The 17,358-nt window shown below is 55.2% G+C and overlaps 1 protein-coding gene across 1 annotated transcript in view; it reads left to right on the plus strand.

Annotated features, from left to right (window-relative positions):
* The window catches only part of Cspg4 (chondroitin sulfate proteoglycan 4), a 36,970-nt gene extending 26,188 nt beyond the window's left edge, over positions 1–10,782 (plus strand). The window contains exons 4-10 of the mRNA XM_047540937.1: positions 48–530; positions 868–1,044; positions 2,467–2,665; positions 2,756–2,890; positions 3,016–3,182; positions 7,342–7,525; positions 7,815–10,782. Of these exons, the coding sequence (XP_047396893.1) occupies positions 48–530; positions 868–1,044; positions 2,467–2,665; positions 2,756–2,890; positions 3,016–3,182; positions 7,342–7,525; positions 7,815–9,649 (3,180 nt within the window). The 3' untranslated portion in view covers positions 9,650–10,782. The remainder of the gene's footprint in view (positions 1–47; positions 531–867; positions 1,045–2,466; positions 2,666–2,755; positions 2,891–3,015; positions 3,183–7,341; positions 7,526–7,814) is intronic.
* The last annotated feature ends 6,576 nt before the right edge of the window (positions 10,783–17,358 follow it).

Genomic DNA, 17,358 nt, shown 5'->3' on the forward strand with positions numbered 1-17,358 from the left:
CCTCCTCTGTGGCCTGCTGTGAGTCCCCACTGCCTTCTGTTGACCAGGCCGCCCAGGAGGCAGTACCACCAGCAGACATCGTGTTCTCTGTGAAGAGCCCCCCAAGTGCCGGCTACCTGGTGATGGTGTCGCATGGTGCCTCAGCAGACGAGCCGCCCAGGCTGGACCCCGTGCAGAGCTTCCCTCAGGAGGCTGTGGATGCGGGCCGGGTCCTGTACCTGCACTCGCGCCCTGAGGCCTGGCGTGACACCTTCTCCCTGGACGTGACCTCCGGCCTGGGTGCGCCCCTCGAGGGCATCCTCATGGAGCTGGAGGTGCTGCCCACTGCCATCCCCCTGGAGGCACAGAACTTCAGTGTCCCTGAGGGTGGCACCCGCACCCTGGCCCCTCCACTGCTCCGTGTCACTGGGCCCTACTTCCCCACGCTGCCAGGCCTTGACCTGCAGGTGCTGGAGCCACCCCGGCATGGGACTCTGCAGAGGGAGGAGCAACCTCAAGATGGGACCCTCAGCATCTTCTCCTGGAAAGAGGTACAGCTGTTCTGGAGACCCTGGGGCTGTGCGGTACCCAGCCCCGGGCAGAGAGAGGAGCCCCAGAAATTCCCAATCTGGGGCATGTATAGAAAGGAGACAGGGAGCCACATAATTTAGGGACCATACTGTTTTATGTCACATCTCCTTTTTCCCCTCCCAACCCCTCTGGGACATAGAAATTATTCTTCCCACCTTCCACCTATGGAAACTGAAGCTCTGAAGGAGTTAATTGCCTCCTACACCCAAAAGCAGGCCCTGAGGGTGCTGGGCCTGAGACCCCTGGTAAGTCCCCGTCCTGCCGGGGCCTGACTGCCAGCCCTGGGCCTCCCCATAGGTGGAAGAGCAGCTGATCCGCTATGTGCACGACGGGAGCGAGACACTGACAGACAGCTTTGTCCTGGTGGCGAATGCTTCAGAGATGGACCACCAGAGTCACCCTGTGACCTTCACCATCACCATCCTGCCAGTTAACGACCAGCCTCCTGTCCTCATCACAAACACAGGCCTGCAGGTGGGAGCATCCCTGGGACTACCCCCATCTCTGCTCCTACAAAGAGGCCAGGGTCCCCCACTTCCCAGCACATATTTCCCTCCTCGGAACCTGAGTTTCCTCCTCGGGAAGATGGGGTCCCTGCCACATGCCTTACTAGGTTGTTGGAAGAAGAGATGTGGTACTGTGCTGAAGATAGAACACAGGTGTGAGCTTTTGTTATTGGATACTTTTAAGTGCAGCCAGTAGCCTTCTGAATGGCTACACTTGGCCCTGTCTATTCCTGGACTCACTTGTACCAGAAAGGCTTTTCCTAAAACAAAACACCAGACAAAATTCCTTAAGAGTCCTTAAGGGTGGTCCTCAGGTGGGGAGAAGTTAAGTTCTCCACCTCCACCCTCAACTAGCAAAGGCCACAGCTGGGCCCCCTGACCCTTATAGCACTGCAGAGCAGTGGCACCCCCACTCTGCAGAGGTGAAGATTGAGGCCCAGGCAGGATCGAAGTTACTTGTGGAACAGAAAGGCCACAGCTTGACCAAGCCCACATGGCACATCAGGAGATGGGCGGCTTCTGGGGTGAAGACAACCCCCATCAGTTGGAGCTATGCAAGGTTCCAAGTGGGGACCGTGGCACATGCCTGTAATCCCAGCGACTCAGGAGACTGAGGTACAAAGATCACAAGTTGAAGGCCAGCCTGAACCTTAGCAAGGATGTATAATAAATTTCTAAACACCTCCCTATTTTTTTTTTTTTTTTTAGCGAGGACTTGAACCCGGGGCGCTTTACCACTGAGCCACATCTCCAGCCATTTTTATTTTTTATTTTGAGACGGGGCCTTGCTAAGTTGTTGAGGTTGGCCTCCAACTTGCAATCCTCATGCTGCCTCGGCTCCCCAGCCACTGTGATTACAGGCACGTGCCACCATACCTGGCTCAAAATAAAAAGGGGCTGGAATGTAGCTCAGGGATGTGCGAGGCCCTGGGTTCAACCTCTAAATAGTTTCCAGAAGAGGGCTAAGCTGGACTGTGTCATTTTGGGCACAGAGTCTTTTGTGGTTTCGGATGTATCTGGTGGGGCAGCTGGGTGGTGGGGAAATCCAGTAAGACAGACTGAAGGCTGCCTGGGCAACCACAGTTCAGGGATGCTGTGTGGCAGTTTGGCCACCAGGTGGTGCCATCCACCCATGTTTGTGTCCCCAGCCCTGGGCTGAAGCCTCATCTTCCTGGGGCTGTAGGAGGGAGGAGCCCAGGCATGCCAGAGGACTGTTTTCTGGGAATGGGGTCGCCAAAGTGATTAACCCAGAAGGACATGTAACCAAGCCTAGGAGCAAGACCCCACCCCTCAGAGCAACGGGGCTGGAGCCTCATAGTGGCCCCAGGCCAGGAGGCAGGGAGTGGGTAAACACATGGGGACAGAAACTTCACAGGCCTTGTGTCCCCAGATGTGGGAGGGAGCCACTGTGCCCATCCCTGCTGAGGCCCTCCGGGGCACAGACGGTGACTCGGGACCAGAGGACCTGGTCTACACCATCCAGCAACCCAGCAACGGACGGGTAGTGCTGCGCATGGCGCCGGGCACAGAGGTCCACCACTTCACACAGGCCCAGCTGGACAGCGGGCTCGTACTGTTCTCACACAGAGGTGAGTGCTCAGGTTTCCGCAGCCGGTGGATGTCCTGTGGGTAGGGACCCATCTGGGGCCAGCGGGACTCAGCTCCACCCCTGTCCTCAGGAGCCCTGGATGGAGGCTTCCGCTTTGACCTCTCTGATGGGGAACACACGTCCCCTGGACACTTCTTCCGTGTGGCAGCCCAGAAGCAAGTGCTCCTCTCTCTGGAGGGCAGCCGGACGCTGATTGTCTGCCCAGGTGGGTCTGCTGACTAGCTGGGGCAGAGCAGAAGGTAGCCTACCAGGATCACATGGCCTCTGGTGGTTGCGGGGCTTGCCTTGGCTCCTGGGCAAAAGCTGACCAGCCCTTTTTGCTTCTCATAGAGTCTGTCCAGCCTCTCAGCAGCCAGACCCTGAGAGCCAGCTCCAGTGCAGGCACAGACCCTCACCACCTGTTCTACCAGGTGCTGCGGGGGCCCCAACTTGGCCGGCTGTTCCATGTCCAGCAGGGCAGTGCTGGGGACACTCTGGTGAACTTCACGCAGGCTGAGGTAAGGGCCCGACTCTGCAGCCACCATAGTCTCCATCCAAACTCAGGTGACGTGCAGTGCCTGAAGATTTACATGTGAGCCTGAGTACCAGCATCAATAGCAGCAGACCCTCCCTGGGCCTGCACTCCAGGAACTGCCAGGAAGGTAGGGCAGGTGGGGGGTTAGTGGTCCAAGGGTGCAGGACAAGAATACAGAAGGTCAGGGCTGCAGGATCCCAAAGCAAGGATTAGGTCCTGGGACTCAGCTTCCAGGGAGCGCTGCGACTGGATCCTAGAGGCTTAGAAAGGGTAGAGCGGAGAAGGCAGTAGAGGCAGCCCAGTAGCTGGTGAGGGGCTGGCCTTGATTCAGGGGGTAGAGTTTGAGAAGTGAGGCCCAGGGCAGTGGAGAGGAGTGAGCCTGGGGCTCAGGTCCAGTGCCACAAGGAGCAGTCAGCCCACAGGCAGCTGAGTAGGCCAGGCTGGGAGTGAAGTCACTGGCCACCCATCAGGGCAGCTTCCGAGCATAGCTGTCCCTGGGCATGCCAGGGGCCACTAGTCAAAAGGAGAATTCTCAGTCACAGGTAGAGGCAGGCTGCTGGGATCGCAGGGCTCTCTGGGCTAACTGCACCCATGGGGGCCAGCAGCCACCATGTAAGTTATCACTGCCTCTAAAGGCAGAGGTGCTGTGAGTTTTCTGACAGCCTTGACTCTCCCCAAAGGCAGAGACAGGCTCTTTCATGGGCTCTGCCGAGCAGTCAGTGCACCTGATGCTCCGACCCAGAGGCCACGTTGGTGTCCAGGCCCAACACATGATCCCAGTTAGTTCTGGGTTGGGAGCAGTCTCAGGGTGCCCAGAAATGATTGGCACTTTGGTACTGCTTCCAGTACCTCCAGAGGGAATGTCTTCCCTGGAAAAGAGTGGAGCCCACCCCAGGTCCCTCTCCACCCTCCCCTCTTCTCCTCCCAGAGACCTCCTAAGCCCCACTCACTCCTTCCAACCCCACCAGTGTGCCCACTGTCTCCTGAGAAGTACCACGTTAGGTGGAACTCAGCAAGTGACTAGCCAGCCCCTGCCCCAGCGAGTCTCTCACATGGGGAAGGAGGTGGCTTTGACCAAGGAGGAGTAAGAGCTCTTGATGTCTATCACACCAGTATTGTAAGGCTGCTTCCCTGTTCTCCTGGAGCCCCAGATCCTACTAGGACCCCTTTCCTGCCCCCGCATCCACAACAAAATATCCAGCAGGCCAGTGGCTGCAGCAGCTGAGAATCTTGAGTCTCTGGGAACCTTGACATTGAGTGTTCAGGAAGGGAGAGGGCACTGAATGAGGCTGTATGTGCCCCTCCCCAACTCCACAGTCCCCACGTTAACTTTCCTCACACTCCAGCAAGGTGAAGAGCTGGACTGAGTGGCCACCAGGGGGCCGGGCACCCAGGGAGGCTGGGAAGAGGCTACGTGGCAGAGACGCCCTCCTCCATGGGGGGTAGGGAGCAGGGCAGGACTGGACTGGCAGTGTTTTAATAGCACCACTGTCCTACAATACTCTGAGCTGGGCAGGGCAGGGATCAGGTGTCCCCATTTTGCAGATAAGGAAACTGAGGCTCATGGAGATCAGGTCAGAGCACATGGCTAGAAAGAGGCAAAACCAGGACACCTTCTGACTGATAGTCTAAGATTTCTTTCCCCAGAGGACACTGCTTGTTCCCCGCAGCTTGGGAGTCCTTCCACCCTGGCCTGGGTTTTACCTGACTCCCATCCAGCCATCTCCTACCCACAGGAGTTCTGTTACCCAGGCGTCCAGCTTCCCATACCCACTCCTTTTTGGGGGGTCTTCATTCCCTCCCTGCCTGCCCTCAACCTGGATCAGAGTTTATGATTGGCAGTCTTTCATTCTTTGCACCCCATGTCTGACCCACAGATGTGTTTTATTTAGGCACACTTTGAGTTTATATTTTTAAATTAATTGTCAGCATAGTGTTCCCAAAAATCTGATTACCCATTGCTTACAAGGCCTGTGTTCCCTTTTGTAGCAAGCTGCTGAGCATCAGCGCCTCCCTTAGCACAGGATCTCCTTCCCACTTAGACCGGCTTGTTCCTTGCCCACCCCAGTCCCCACTGCACCTAGAGTCTCTGCACATTAAGTTCCTATTCAGAGCCGGTGCAGTGGTGCACGCCTGCAGTCCCAGCGACTTGGGAGGCTGAGGCAGGAGGATCACAAGTTCAAAGCCAGACTCAGCAACTTAGTGATGTATAACCTCATCCTGTGCCCTCTCCCTTCCTGAGCATTCAATGTCAAGGTTCCCAGAGACTCGAGGTACTCAGGGTACTCAACAATTTAGCAAGACCCTGTCCCTCGCAGGAGTAACAGGGTTATTATGGGGTATTTGTGGTAAAAGGGTGAGCCACTGCAGCATTTGAGCAAAAGTAACTAACAAGCTGGGGACAGTGGCACATGTCTGCAGTCCCAGCTGCTCAGGAGGCTGAGGCAGGAGAATCACTTGAGCCCAGGAATTGGAAACCAGCCTGGGCAGCATAGCAAGACCTTGACTCAAAAGAAAAAAAAAAAAAAAAAAAAAGACCTAACCTTGACTTTTAGTCTCACTTTGATTCTGTATAAAGAACAAACTGTGGGAAGGAGCAGCGCAGCAACTAAGGCTGAAAGCTATTGCTACAATCCAGGCAGGAGATGAGGTGGTGAAGAACAGCCACAGAGGTTCCTACTGAGACACTGAAGAGTTGAGCTGCCATCATCCGCAGTGGAAGTCTGTGGGAGGTGGGGCAGAGCAGGAGTCTATCCGGGCTGTGAAGCTTGAGATGTCCATTTGACATCCTCATAGAACTGCTGAGGTTGTGGGTAGAAATCTAAGCCTGGAGCCGGCATGGTGGTGCACGCCTGTAAAGCCAGCAACTTGGGAGGCCAAGGTAGGAGGATCATGAGTTCAAAGCCAACCTCAGCAACTTAGTGAGGCCCTAAGCAACTCAGTGAGACCTTGTTTCTAAATAAAATACAAAAAATGACTGGGCATGTGGCTCAGTGGTTAAGCACCACTGAGTTCATTCCCCAGGTACCAAAAAAAAAAAAAAAAAAAAAAAAAAAAGAAGAAGAAGAAAGAAGAAAGAAAGAAATCTGAGTCTGAGGTTCATGGGAGAGTGGTCTGGGCTAGAGATCCAGATCAAGGGTCTTCACCAGAGCTGCTATCTGAGGCTCTGCATCTGCTTGAGAGCAGCCGGGAGTCTAGCAGGACAGAGTCAAAGACCTCACCACAAGTTGCTGGAGAGAAGCACAGAAACCAGCAAGAGTCTGTGAGGTAGGAGGGGAACCCAGAGAGTAGAATATCCCAGAAACCAGTGGCTGACTTGGAGAGGGACTGCTCCATTGTGTCAGTGAGGCCTGAGACCCCGCCCCTGGTCTGACAGCACGAAACCCCTCAGTGCCCTTGGCAAGAACAGGTTTGGGAGCACAAGCCTGAGCGGATGAGCCGAGGATGTGTGACTGAGGGCGTGGACTTTCTTTTTGGGGAGTTTTGCTGCAAAGAAAAGCAGTAAGGCAGGAGGATGCCAACAGAGGTGGAAAAAGTGAAACGGATATGAGTCTTTTCTTTAAGATAGAAGGAAGAGGGCGGGGGTTGCAGCTCAGTGGCAGCGTCCTTGCCTAGCTCACATAGGCCCTGGGTTCCATCCTCAGCACCACATTAAAAAAACAATAAAGGTATTGTATCCACTATGACTAAAAAATACATTTTAAAAAAGAAGAATATTATGGCTAACCAGAGAATGATCCTGGGGTGGGGGGTGCTGATCCCACTGGAGAAGGAAGGGAGGTTATGCAAGTGTGTCTTTAGTAGGTAAGAGAGGAAGGGACCTGGTGCAAAGGAGGAAGGACTTACATTAGGTGGGAGCAGAGTTAGATGGTGGCATTCCCCAGGGACTGAGAGCGGAGGAGATTAGCCCAGCTGGCAGAGCTGGGATGGGAACCTAGGCAGCTGGCTCCAGAGCCCAGCCCTTTACTGCCACACAACCGCCCAATGGTGACCCTCTGAGCTGGTGAGGCAGAGAGCACATGACACAGGCCTGGGCACAGTCAGGAAAGCCTAGGGTGAGACTGGGCACTAGGGTACTGGAGAGTCAGGAGTGCCTGGTGCCTGTGCCAGCCTGTCACCCCCAACAATGGTGTCTTCTTCAGGTATATGCTGGGAATGTCCTGTATGAGCACGAGATGTCCCCTGAGCCCTTCTGGGAAGCCCATGATGCCATAGAGCTCTTGCTCTCCTCGCCCCCTGCTCCTGACGTGGCTGCCACCCTCGCTGTGACTATATCTTTTGAGGCTGCCTGTCCCCAGCGCCTCACCCGCCTCTGGAGAAACAAAGGTGAATAGCTGATGAACTGGCAAGGTTGGGGGGATGAGGGGAGAGGCCCCAAGAGGAGGGAAACAGGCTGGGTCAGCAGCTCCTATCCGAACCCCCAGGTTTGGGAAGCTATAGGAAGGGTGGGTTGGGGGCTTTGTGATCAGAAGGAGATAGAATCCTTGTCCTCCCAGATTCTCAACCCATCCTGGGATGCCTGGTCTGAGGGAAGGCACAACCTTGCCTTTTATGGGTCTTGGGCTGTTCCCTCAGTAGGCTGGATCTTCATAGCCTATGTCCCACCCCCATCCAGGTCTCTGGGTCCCTGAGGGCCAGAGGGCCAAGATCACCGTAGCCGCCCTTGATGCCTCCAACCTCCTCGCCAGCGTCCCGGCATCCCAGCGCTCCAAGCATGACGTGCTGTTCCAGGTTACCCAGTTCCCCACCCGGGGCCAGCTGTTGGTGTCTGAGGAGCCCCTCCATGCCGGGAGGCCCCACTTCCTGCAGTCTGAGGTGGCCACGGGGCAGCTGGTGTATGCCCACGGTGGCGGGGGCACCCAGCAGGATGGCTTCCGCTTCCGTGCTCATCTCCAGGGACCAGCCGGGGCCTCCGTGGCAGGACCCCAAACCTCAGAGGCCTTCAGTATTACCGTGCGGGATGTGAACGAGAGGCCTCCACAGCCGCAGGCCTCTATGCCACTCAGGCTTACCCGGGGCTCTCGTGCCCTGGTCTCCCGAGCCCAGCTGAGTGTGGTGGACCCCGACTCAGCCCCTGGGGAGATTGAGTATGAGGTGCAGCGGGCGCCCCATAATGGCTTCCTGAGTCTGGCAGGGGGCAGCCCAGGGCCCACGACCCGCTTTACACAAGCTGATGTGGATGCAGGGCGACTTGCCTTTGTGGCCAATGGGAGCAGCGTGGCAGGAGTCTTCCAGCTGAGCATGTCTGATGGGGCCAGCCCACCTCTGCCCATGACCCTGGCTGTGGATGTCTTGCCTTCTGCCATCGAAGTGCAGCTGCGGGCACCCCTCGAGGTGCCCCAAGCCCTAGGGCGCGCCTCGCTGAGCCGGCAGCAGCTCCAGGTGGTTTCGGATAGGGAGGAGCCAGATGTGGCCTATCGCCTCACCCAGGGGCCCCAGTATGGGCATCTCCTGGTGGGCGGGCAGCCTACCTCAGCTTTCAGCCAGCTCCAGCTAGACCAGGGGGATGTGGTCTTTGCCTTCACCAACTTCTCCTCCTCTCATGACCACTTCAAAGTCCTGGCGCTGGCCAGGGGTGTCAATGCATCAGCCACAGTGAATGTCACCGTGCGGGCTCTGCTGCATGTGTGGTCAGGTGGGCCGTGGCCCCAGGGTGCCACCCTGCGCCTGGACTCCACCGTGCTAGATGCCGGCGAGCTGGCCAATCGCACAGGCAGTGTGCCCCGCTTCAGGCTCCTGGCAGGACCCCAGCATGGCCGCGTGGTCCGTGTGCCACGGGCCAGGACAGAGCCCAGAAGTGGACCACTTGTGGAACAGTTCACTCAGCAGGACCTGGAGGATGGCAGGCTGGGGCTTGAGGTGGGCAGGCCAGAGGGTAGGTTGCCTGGCCCAGCAGGGGACAGTCTCACTCTGGAGCTATGGGCGCGGGGTGTCCCACCGGCTGTGGCCTCCCTGGACTTTACCACTGAACCTTATAATGCAGCCCGGCCCTACAGTGTGGCCCTGCTCAGTGTCCCTGAGGCTGCTCAGACTGAATCAGGGAAGCCAGAGAGCGTCTCTCCCACAAGTGAGCCAGGCCCGCCAGCGTCCAGCCCTGTGGCTACTGTGGCCAGGGGTGGCTTCCTGGGCTTCCTGGAGGCCAACATGTTCAGCATCATCATTCCCGTGTGCCTGGTCCTCCTGCTCCTGGCACTCATCTTGCCCCTGCTCTTCTACCTCCGCAAACGCAACAAGACGGGCAAGCATGACGTCCAGATCCTGACCGCCAAACCCCGCAACGGCCTGGCCGGGGACACAGAGACTTTTCGCAAGGTAGAGCCAGGCCAGGCCATCCCACTCACAGCTGTGCCTGGCCAGGGGTCCCCACCAGGAGGCCAGCCTGACCCGGAGCTGCTGCAGTTCTGCCGGACACCCAACCCTGCCCTCAGGAATGGCCAATACTGGGTATGAGGCCTGGCCTGGGCCCAGATGCTGACCGGGCCAGGGCCAGGTTTGCCCACACCCCAGGGCCTATGGCTTCCGTGTCCTGGTGCTGTCTGAGTATTCCCAGAGCAAGAGAGACCTGGAGATGCCAGGGGTGGAGGGTGCTGGTGGACAGTCCCTTGGGTCCTGGACAGATGCAGTCAAGAGCTGGAATCTCTCAGCTCACTCAGAGGCTAGAGGACTGCAGGGGCCCAGCAGGAGGCAGGCAGAAAGCCAGCCCCCTGCCCTGGAGCTGGTTGGGGCTGTCAAAACCAGGGTGACTTCCTGGATGGGTCAGGACCCTGGGTCCTGGATCTGTGACATTGAGTAAGACACAACTGACCCAGGCCACCGAGAGATTGAGGAGAAGGGAGTGCCCCAGGGAGAGAGAGGTCAGAGTGGGGTGATTCCTGGCTTTTTCACCCCAACCCAGGCCTCCCCTTGTCTCTGCTCCAGGGTTGCAGGAAATTCGTCCCCTCTGGTGTTTTAGGGAGATGCTTTTCCCTGGAGCTGAAAGCCCCTCCACAATAGGAGACAGAAACTGATAGAATAATATATTCTGGGTGCAGGGTGGGTGGGTTGCTCTGGGATGGCTGTGTCAGGGGATTGCAAGGAAGTTATTTAACAGGTGCTGGGATGTGGGATGGAGGATCTGAAGCCAGTTCATTCCCTGGCCCCACAGTGGGGAGCGTGGGCTAACCAGGCATGCGCAAGCAGCCCTGAAGCAAACATGTTGAGAAGAATGGATGGTCTTGGGCTGAGGGCTGCTGCGGTGCCTGTGTTCCCCTGAACACTAGGGGACACTTGGCTCCATGGAGCCTGGATAAATGGTGCTTCAGAGGCTCTGGACAGCTGTGTGTGTTTGTGTCTAACCATGCACTGGGCCCTCGTCCATGTCGGCCTCACTCCACTGGGGCAGGCCATCTGGCCCAGTCCAGCCAGCGGATGGACAGAGCCAGGCAAACTCCTGAGTGTCCACCTCCTGGGGCCTTCCAGATCTCTTGTCCCCACCTGTGTGGGGCAGGTGGACCAGCCTTTGAATGGGACCAGAGCCCTTCAGTTAGGTAAAGGTAGGCAAGGTCCTTTACAAGAAGCTTCAAGGAAAAGATCCAAATAAACACTCCCAGCCCTAGATCTTTTTTTTTTCTGCCTGAGTCTGGGTCTCCACAGCACTGTCCCTCCCCACTCACCTGTGTTTGGAGCAGCAAAGGAGAAAGTAGTGGGGGACTTGGGGAGCCTGAGGCTGGAACATGGTGCACAGAGGGAGGAAGGGGGGGCGCAGGGGGGGGCGCTGCCCCAGGTGCCTCCTCTCAACTCCCTGCAGACTTGAATAAGGAAGAATTCTGCCTCTGTCCTCCCACAGAAAGACCAAGGGTGCTTCTTCTTGAAGGCAGAAGAAGCAAGGACCCAAAAGAGCTCAATGTCCCTGTACTGGGCCTGTCATTTGGTTAGAAATGGGTCTTGAGACCTCTGAGCCTCCAAAAGGCCATCTGTGAGTTACCGAGGAGCCTTTCCCTTTAAAGGGTGTCACAGGGTTGGGGGCAATAGAGATGGATCCTGGATCCCATGGGACATGTCTGACCCTGAGAGTAGATTGAAGTCATCAGAAGGGAAACATGAGAAGCGTCTGAGCTCTGGGGAGAAATAGGGAGGTCTTGGGGTCTGAGCGCAGCCAGGTTGGGGGTAGAGAACCCCAGCCAACCTTTGGCAGTTGATCTGCATCTGAGAACCAGAGTGACATCTTCCTGTGCCCCAGAATCTGTAACATTTGATCCAGGAACTAAGGCAAGAGATAAGACTCCCTCCTCCCCACCATCCTGTCCCTGGACTTCTCTCCCCATGATGTCCTTCATATCTCAGCATTCGGTTTCTGGTTCTCTACTCTCAAGCTTCCGGTCAGAAGGAACCCCCAGAGGGCTGAGGGGTGACTGAGGGGTGACAGAGAGAAAGAGACCCAGCAAAACAGGAGAGTGGGCAGGACCCTAGAGGACCAGCGAGGCTCTTCTTGCCACACTGAAAAGCGCTCTGCCCTAAAGAGGGTGGCCACATCCTGAAGGCTTGGAGATGAGGTGGCCCCACACCCTGAGCTCACAGCCCGAACTTGGCTTTGTAAGCCTGGTCTTTCTGGCACCCCAGGCAGAGGAGCCCCTGCCAAGGGTGTCTCCACACCACATGGCACACTCTCCTGCCCCTCCCTGAAGCTCAGGGCTACATCTTCAAGGCCTTGATATCTGGGACCAGTTTCCCTGGAAGTGTAAGCTGACACGGGGTGACCGACCTGCCAGGCAGGATCTAGCCTCATCTCCGATTTCCTCCAGAGAGCTGACGACACTCTATTCACACAGCCTGGCCTGCCCTGCCCCCAGGGAGCTGGCACTGGCTGACACGGTCCATTCCTCTAAGCCTGGACTGGACAGTGGGCTGGCACCCAGGCATTGTGCCAGCAGCCCTGCCAGGACCTGAAAGAGGGGTCTTTCACTGGCACACCAATGCTGGGAACTCCACTTGAACGTGGGGCCTTGGTTTACGTTCAGATATGCGCCCAAAGCTTAAGTCAGTTGCTACCCACTGTATAAAATAAGGCGTGATCCCCCTCCTTTAAGAAGCTGCTCCCCTGTGTCATTTGAGACAGGAGCCAACCATTGTACAAGTGTTCAGGAGTGTTTGGGAGCTCTGCCCCTCAACTTCCAATACACATACACAAACACATGATGTGCACTTGTGCACACTTGTGTATGTGAACACAGATTTGCTCATGACTTCCAGACTCTCAACACATACCAATACTGAATATGCACATGCAGGTGCACACACAAACTTCAAAAGCATGTGCTCCTTGCCTATGGCCCTCCCACAGACCCAGGAGTTAAGGGGACTCAGGTACCCCTTCCCATTAAAAAACCAAAGCTGACATCAGAGCTGGAAAGTGAACCCATGGGTGTGGGGAGGGATTACCAGAGGAGTCCAATCCCTGAGTCCCCAGCTTGGAAATGCCTTTTAGGTGCTAAAGAAGGGCTCTCTTAGAATCCTTCTAGAAGCTGGCCCTTTAAGTGGGGTTGCTATGGCAGCTGTGGAATGCACTGAGCTGGAACACTCACCCTCCAATAGGAAGCCAGAGAAGCACTTCCCTCACCTCTCCACCCCAACTCCCCTGACCAATGGCAACTGCCAGAGCTGCTGGCATCCTCCTCTGGTCCCAGAAGATTCCGGATCTTAAAGCGGTGTAGGTACCCGAACAGACCTTCAGAGTTCTCTGGTTGGGTTTCCCAATCTGGCCACGACATAAGAAGGAGCCCCGGCAAGTGGGTGGAAATGGCCTGGGGCACCAGACGGCTGGACTTCTGCCCCCATCCTACACGATGCCCTCTCATGCCTACTGCTCTCCCTGGGTACTGACTGCTCAGAGTAGCCAGACATTGGAAAGGTATTTTGTGCCAAAAAATACTGTGGGAGATTCAAATAGGAACTCACCCAGCCCTTACTGAGAGCCCCAGACATTCCAACGAATAACTACCAAACTATGATGTGTGCGTTAACCCAGGGGTATGAGCTGGCCAGTGAGAGGAAAGCCCAGAATGGGAAAGCTAGCTGACTGTCTACTCCTCTCTATTCTTAGAGAGTATTGGGCCTTTCGATAGAAGGGACGGCCATGCAGTAGCTGAAACTGAGCATGTTTACTGCCTGGTTACATATCCAACCTCAGTGTAATAAATTACAGCATTTAACTGATGGCTGCCGCCCTCATAAAAGGCATCACCTCAGAGGGCCCTCTATGGCTACTAGGATAATAGTGGGTTACACTGTGTTCCTTCATATTTCAGATGTCTGAAGTACCCCTACTGAGAGAAGCAACCCTTGGCTAGATTGTCCAGTGACCAAAGGACTTTTCTCCTCAACTGAGAGCTAGAGGAACTCCCCTGCCCCTCACCCTAAGAACTGCCAGCTCAAAGCCTGAAGTTAATCCCAAAGCACCCTTCTGATGCCTTGTGTGGTCGCAAAGGGCTCAAGTGACCCAGTTTCTGGGTCCTAAAGGCTCAAATGAGATGGGTTGTCTGAGTTTTTGTTGCCCAAAGTGGGATGCATGGATCAGCAGCACCAGCATTACTTGGGAGCCTATTAGAAATGAAGAATTGAACAGGGTTTGGTGCTGCACACCTGCAATCCCAGTGACTCAGGAGGCTGAAGCAGGAGGATTACAAATTTGAGGCCAGCCTCAGCAACTTAGTGAAACCCTGTCACAAAATTAAAAATTGGAAGGACTGGGGATGTAGCACAGTGAAAGAGTATTTCTGGGTTAAAGTCCCAGTAGTCCAAAAATAAAGAAAAAGAAAGAAATGAAAAATTGGGCTGGGACTGTAACTTGGAGGCAGAGTGTCTGCCTATTGCCTAACATGTTCAAGGCCTTAGGTTGAATCCCCAGCACTGCAAAAAGAAAAGAAAAAGAAATGTGAAGAATCTCAGGCCCTACCCCAGATGGCTATTTTAACAAGGTCCCCAGGTGACTGGAATACACAATGCACAGTAGAGTTTAAGATCCACTAACTGAAGTCCTCCCCTCAGTCTCTAACTGGGGAAACTGAGATGGGAGAGGCAGAGACAGGACCAGATCACACGGTCACCTAGTGGCAGAGCTGTCCCAGGGTTTTGTCTTCCACTTAATGCTGCCATCTGTCCTTCCTCACACACTTGTGAAGTCTCCATGTGCCATGCAGACTTGGGGGATTGGGTTCTGATTCGAGGTTCCAGGGACCTCCAGTGAGGACAAGAGAAGAACAGGAAGGCAGGCTGGCAGCCAGGTCTGGTCCAGCGGGAGGGTCTGCAGGAAGCAACCCACTCCCACTCTTACCTCCCAAAGTGCAGGAGCCCCCACCACCCTGCCTTTTACCATCCAGCTGACCCTTCCCTCCCCAGACCCCCATGCCTGTCTTGGTCCCACCTGTCAGAGGAAAGGACAAAGGGAAGTGTCCAAAGTGACCAGTCAGTGCTCATGTGTCAGGGCCTCCCCTGGAGGAGCATCGGCAGCCAGCAGAGAAGTGGGAAGGAGCCCTTACAGGCCACTGCCCAGGCCTGGTCAGGAAGGAGGGATGGCCGCCCAGTGTTTTCATCTGTAGAAGTGGGAACCAAGGCTGCCATACTGACCTTTGTCCAAGGAAGGAAAGCCAGGCTGTAACCCCTGTGTGCTGCCCTGGCGCTGGGACAGCCTGGGGCTCCCATCTTCCCTCTCTTTCCTAGGTGCTGAGTTCCTAGCCTGGGTAGAGGCCCCAGCCCTCCTCACGTTGGAGAGAACAAGGTCCACTCCATCAAGACATCCAGCCTGGCCCAGTCACTGCTGTGCCCAGTGCTGGGTATGCCGCAGATTCCAGTAAACACCTATTGCCAAAATATAGTGCTTTCCTTCCCACGGAGGCACCTCCAGCCAAGAGGCTTCTGCTCCCAGACTTCCTCTCCCAAGTTCCCACTCTGTGTCCACTCCTTCACCCCCGCCCCAGGGATGCTGCCTGAGCCCTGACAGCTACTCTGGCACCAGAGCTCTGCCAGAGTCCGGGCAGACCTGGCCCCAAGCTCTGGATTCTACAGGGCCGGTTTATTCTCTACCCCCCCAGACTCTCCAGAGCTCACCTCTCACCACCTCCTCCTGACCCTTACTTCCTCCTTCTAACCCCACAGGCAGAACATGTCAAAAATTCAGCATGGCAACTCATTGAATAGAAACAAAATTCACTAAGTGAGGCAGAAGAGAAGACAACCCAGAATCCCCTCCCACTCCACCTCCCTGCCCCACAGCCCCTCCCCAGAACTCCAGCTCCTGGAATCCCACTGCTGAGAGGCACATCCTTGGCAGCTAGGAAGGTTTCAAGCCTCCAAGCGACCCAGCTCTGCCAGTGAATTGGTTGGGACTCTGAGGAACTCTAGAGGTCAGACTGAAAAGCTATGTGGAGCCCTGATCTGACGGGGAGTAGCCCCAGCCCCAGGAAGACACCTGGTGCTGGACCGGAAACCTGGACTTCCTTCATTGCCCACTTTCCCAGACCCCCTTAAGATGCAGGCCTGGTGTGAGGAGTGGGGTGTTGGTGAGCCCTTGGGACAGAACCTGTACTCGGCTGCTCCCCAGCTTGAATGGGCCCCGTTGCTCAGTAGTCACCCTAGGAGCCTTAGAAGCCAGCAGGATGGACATGATCACCCCTCACACAAACACACTCACAGGGTACCCAGCTGATGCTGGCCAAGCTGCCTCAGTGCCGGAGTCGGGGGACGGAGGGGGCTGCCCCTCTGCTGACGGGGACAGCGTGGCCTCAGGGTAGCTAAGGAAGGACAGCACAGAAAAGAGCTCTCTGAGCCTCCAGGGGGCTAAGAAGGGCCTGTGCACACCTCCCTCCTTTGCTCCCTCCCTCCCTCCCCAGGCTTGACTGAGAAAGAGGGAAATACTCCCTGGAATGAGTCACTAGGTCCAGGGGTGTGTGGGAGATGACGTCAGGGAGGAGGCATTCATTCAACCACCAGCCACTGTTGGTGACACACGTGCACAGGCGCACGTTTGCACTGCACTGCCACATGCAGCCAAACATGAAGCATGTGCGGACTCATGGACACAGCAGCAGGCATGCAAACCAGACCTACTCAGGTGCCTTCGCTGGAGACTGCAGACAGAGTCACACACTTATGGAGTCACCTGCTATGAGCCCCAGACTCTGGGGATACAGCAGAGAGCAAATGCCAGCACACAAATGCCAGTTCCTCTGACAGCTGCTCTCCAGAAACAGATTTAAAACAATCACCTTTGTATGCTTGGGAGGCTGAGGCAGGAGGATCACAAGTTTGAGGCCAGCCTCAACAACTTAGCAAGGCCACAGCAACTTAGCAAAACCCTGTCTCAAAATAAAAAATAAAAAGGGCTGGGGATGTGGCTCAGTGGTTAAGTGCCCCTGGGTTCAAACCCTAGTACCAAAAAGAAAAGAAAAATATAACCTTTGTACTGAAGTATATGCAGATGACATTAGGTGATGTCTGGAGGTTTCTAGAAAACAAGCGATATGGGGGAATAAAATATCAGCCCAGTGTTAATTATTATTAAAACTGAGGATCGGGTACACAGAGACCTGTTATGTTTCTCTGTTTTTATGTCTGTTTGAAATTTTCCATAAGATGTTAAAAATACACACATATATGTAATTGGCAGTTGGTAATAAGTGAAATGAATAAAAATAAGGCAGAGGGACTAGGAAGACTCCTTAGGTAGGATGGTCAAGGGAGACTTCTCCAAGTGACACTGAAGCAGAGACTTGAGTAAACTGAGGTGCAAATTACATGTCTCCCTCAGAGGAAGAAAATTACAGACAGAGGGGACAGTAAATGCAAAGGTCTTGAGATGTTAGCAAACATGGGAGAGGAAACAGCCAGCGGACAAACCGATCTAGAGTTCAAAGACCAAAGAGGAGGGGCTGGGAAGATAGCTCAGTCGGTAGAGTGCTTGCCTTGTAAGCACAAGGCCCTGGGTTCGATCCCCAGAACCAAAAAATAAAAAATAAAAATAAAAAAGACCAAAGAGGAGAGGGGTCCAAGGCAAGATCAGATCAAGTATGGAGAAACACAATTTGATTTAGAATATGATCTTAAAGGATCACACTGACTGAACACGTTGGCGCATGCCCGTAATCCCAGCTAATCAGAAGACTGAGATAGGAGGATGGCAAATTTGA

This window comes from Sciurus carolinensis, chromosome 2 (assembly GCF_902686445.1).
Source record: "Sciurus carolinensis chromosome 2, mSciCar1.2, whole genome shotgun sequence".
NCBI classification, from domain to species: domain Eukaryota; kingdom Metazoa; phylum Chordata; class Mammalia; order Rodentia; family Sciuridae; genus Sciurus; species Sciurus carolinensis.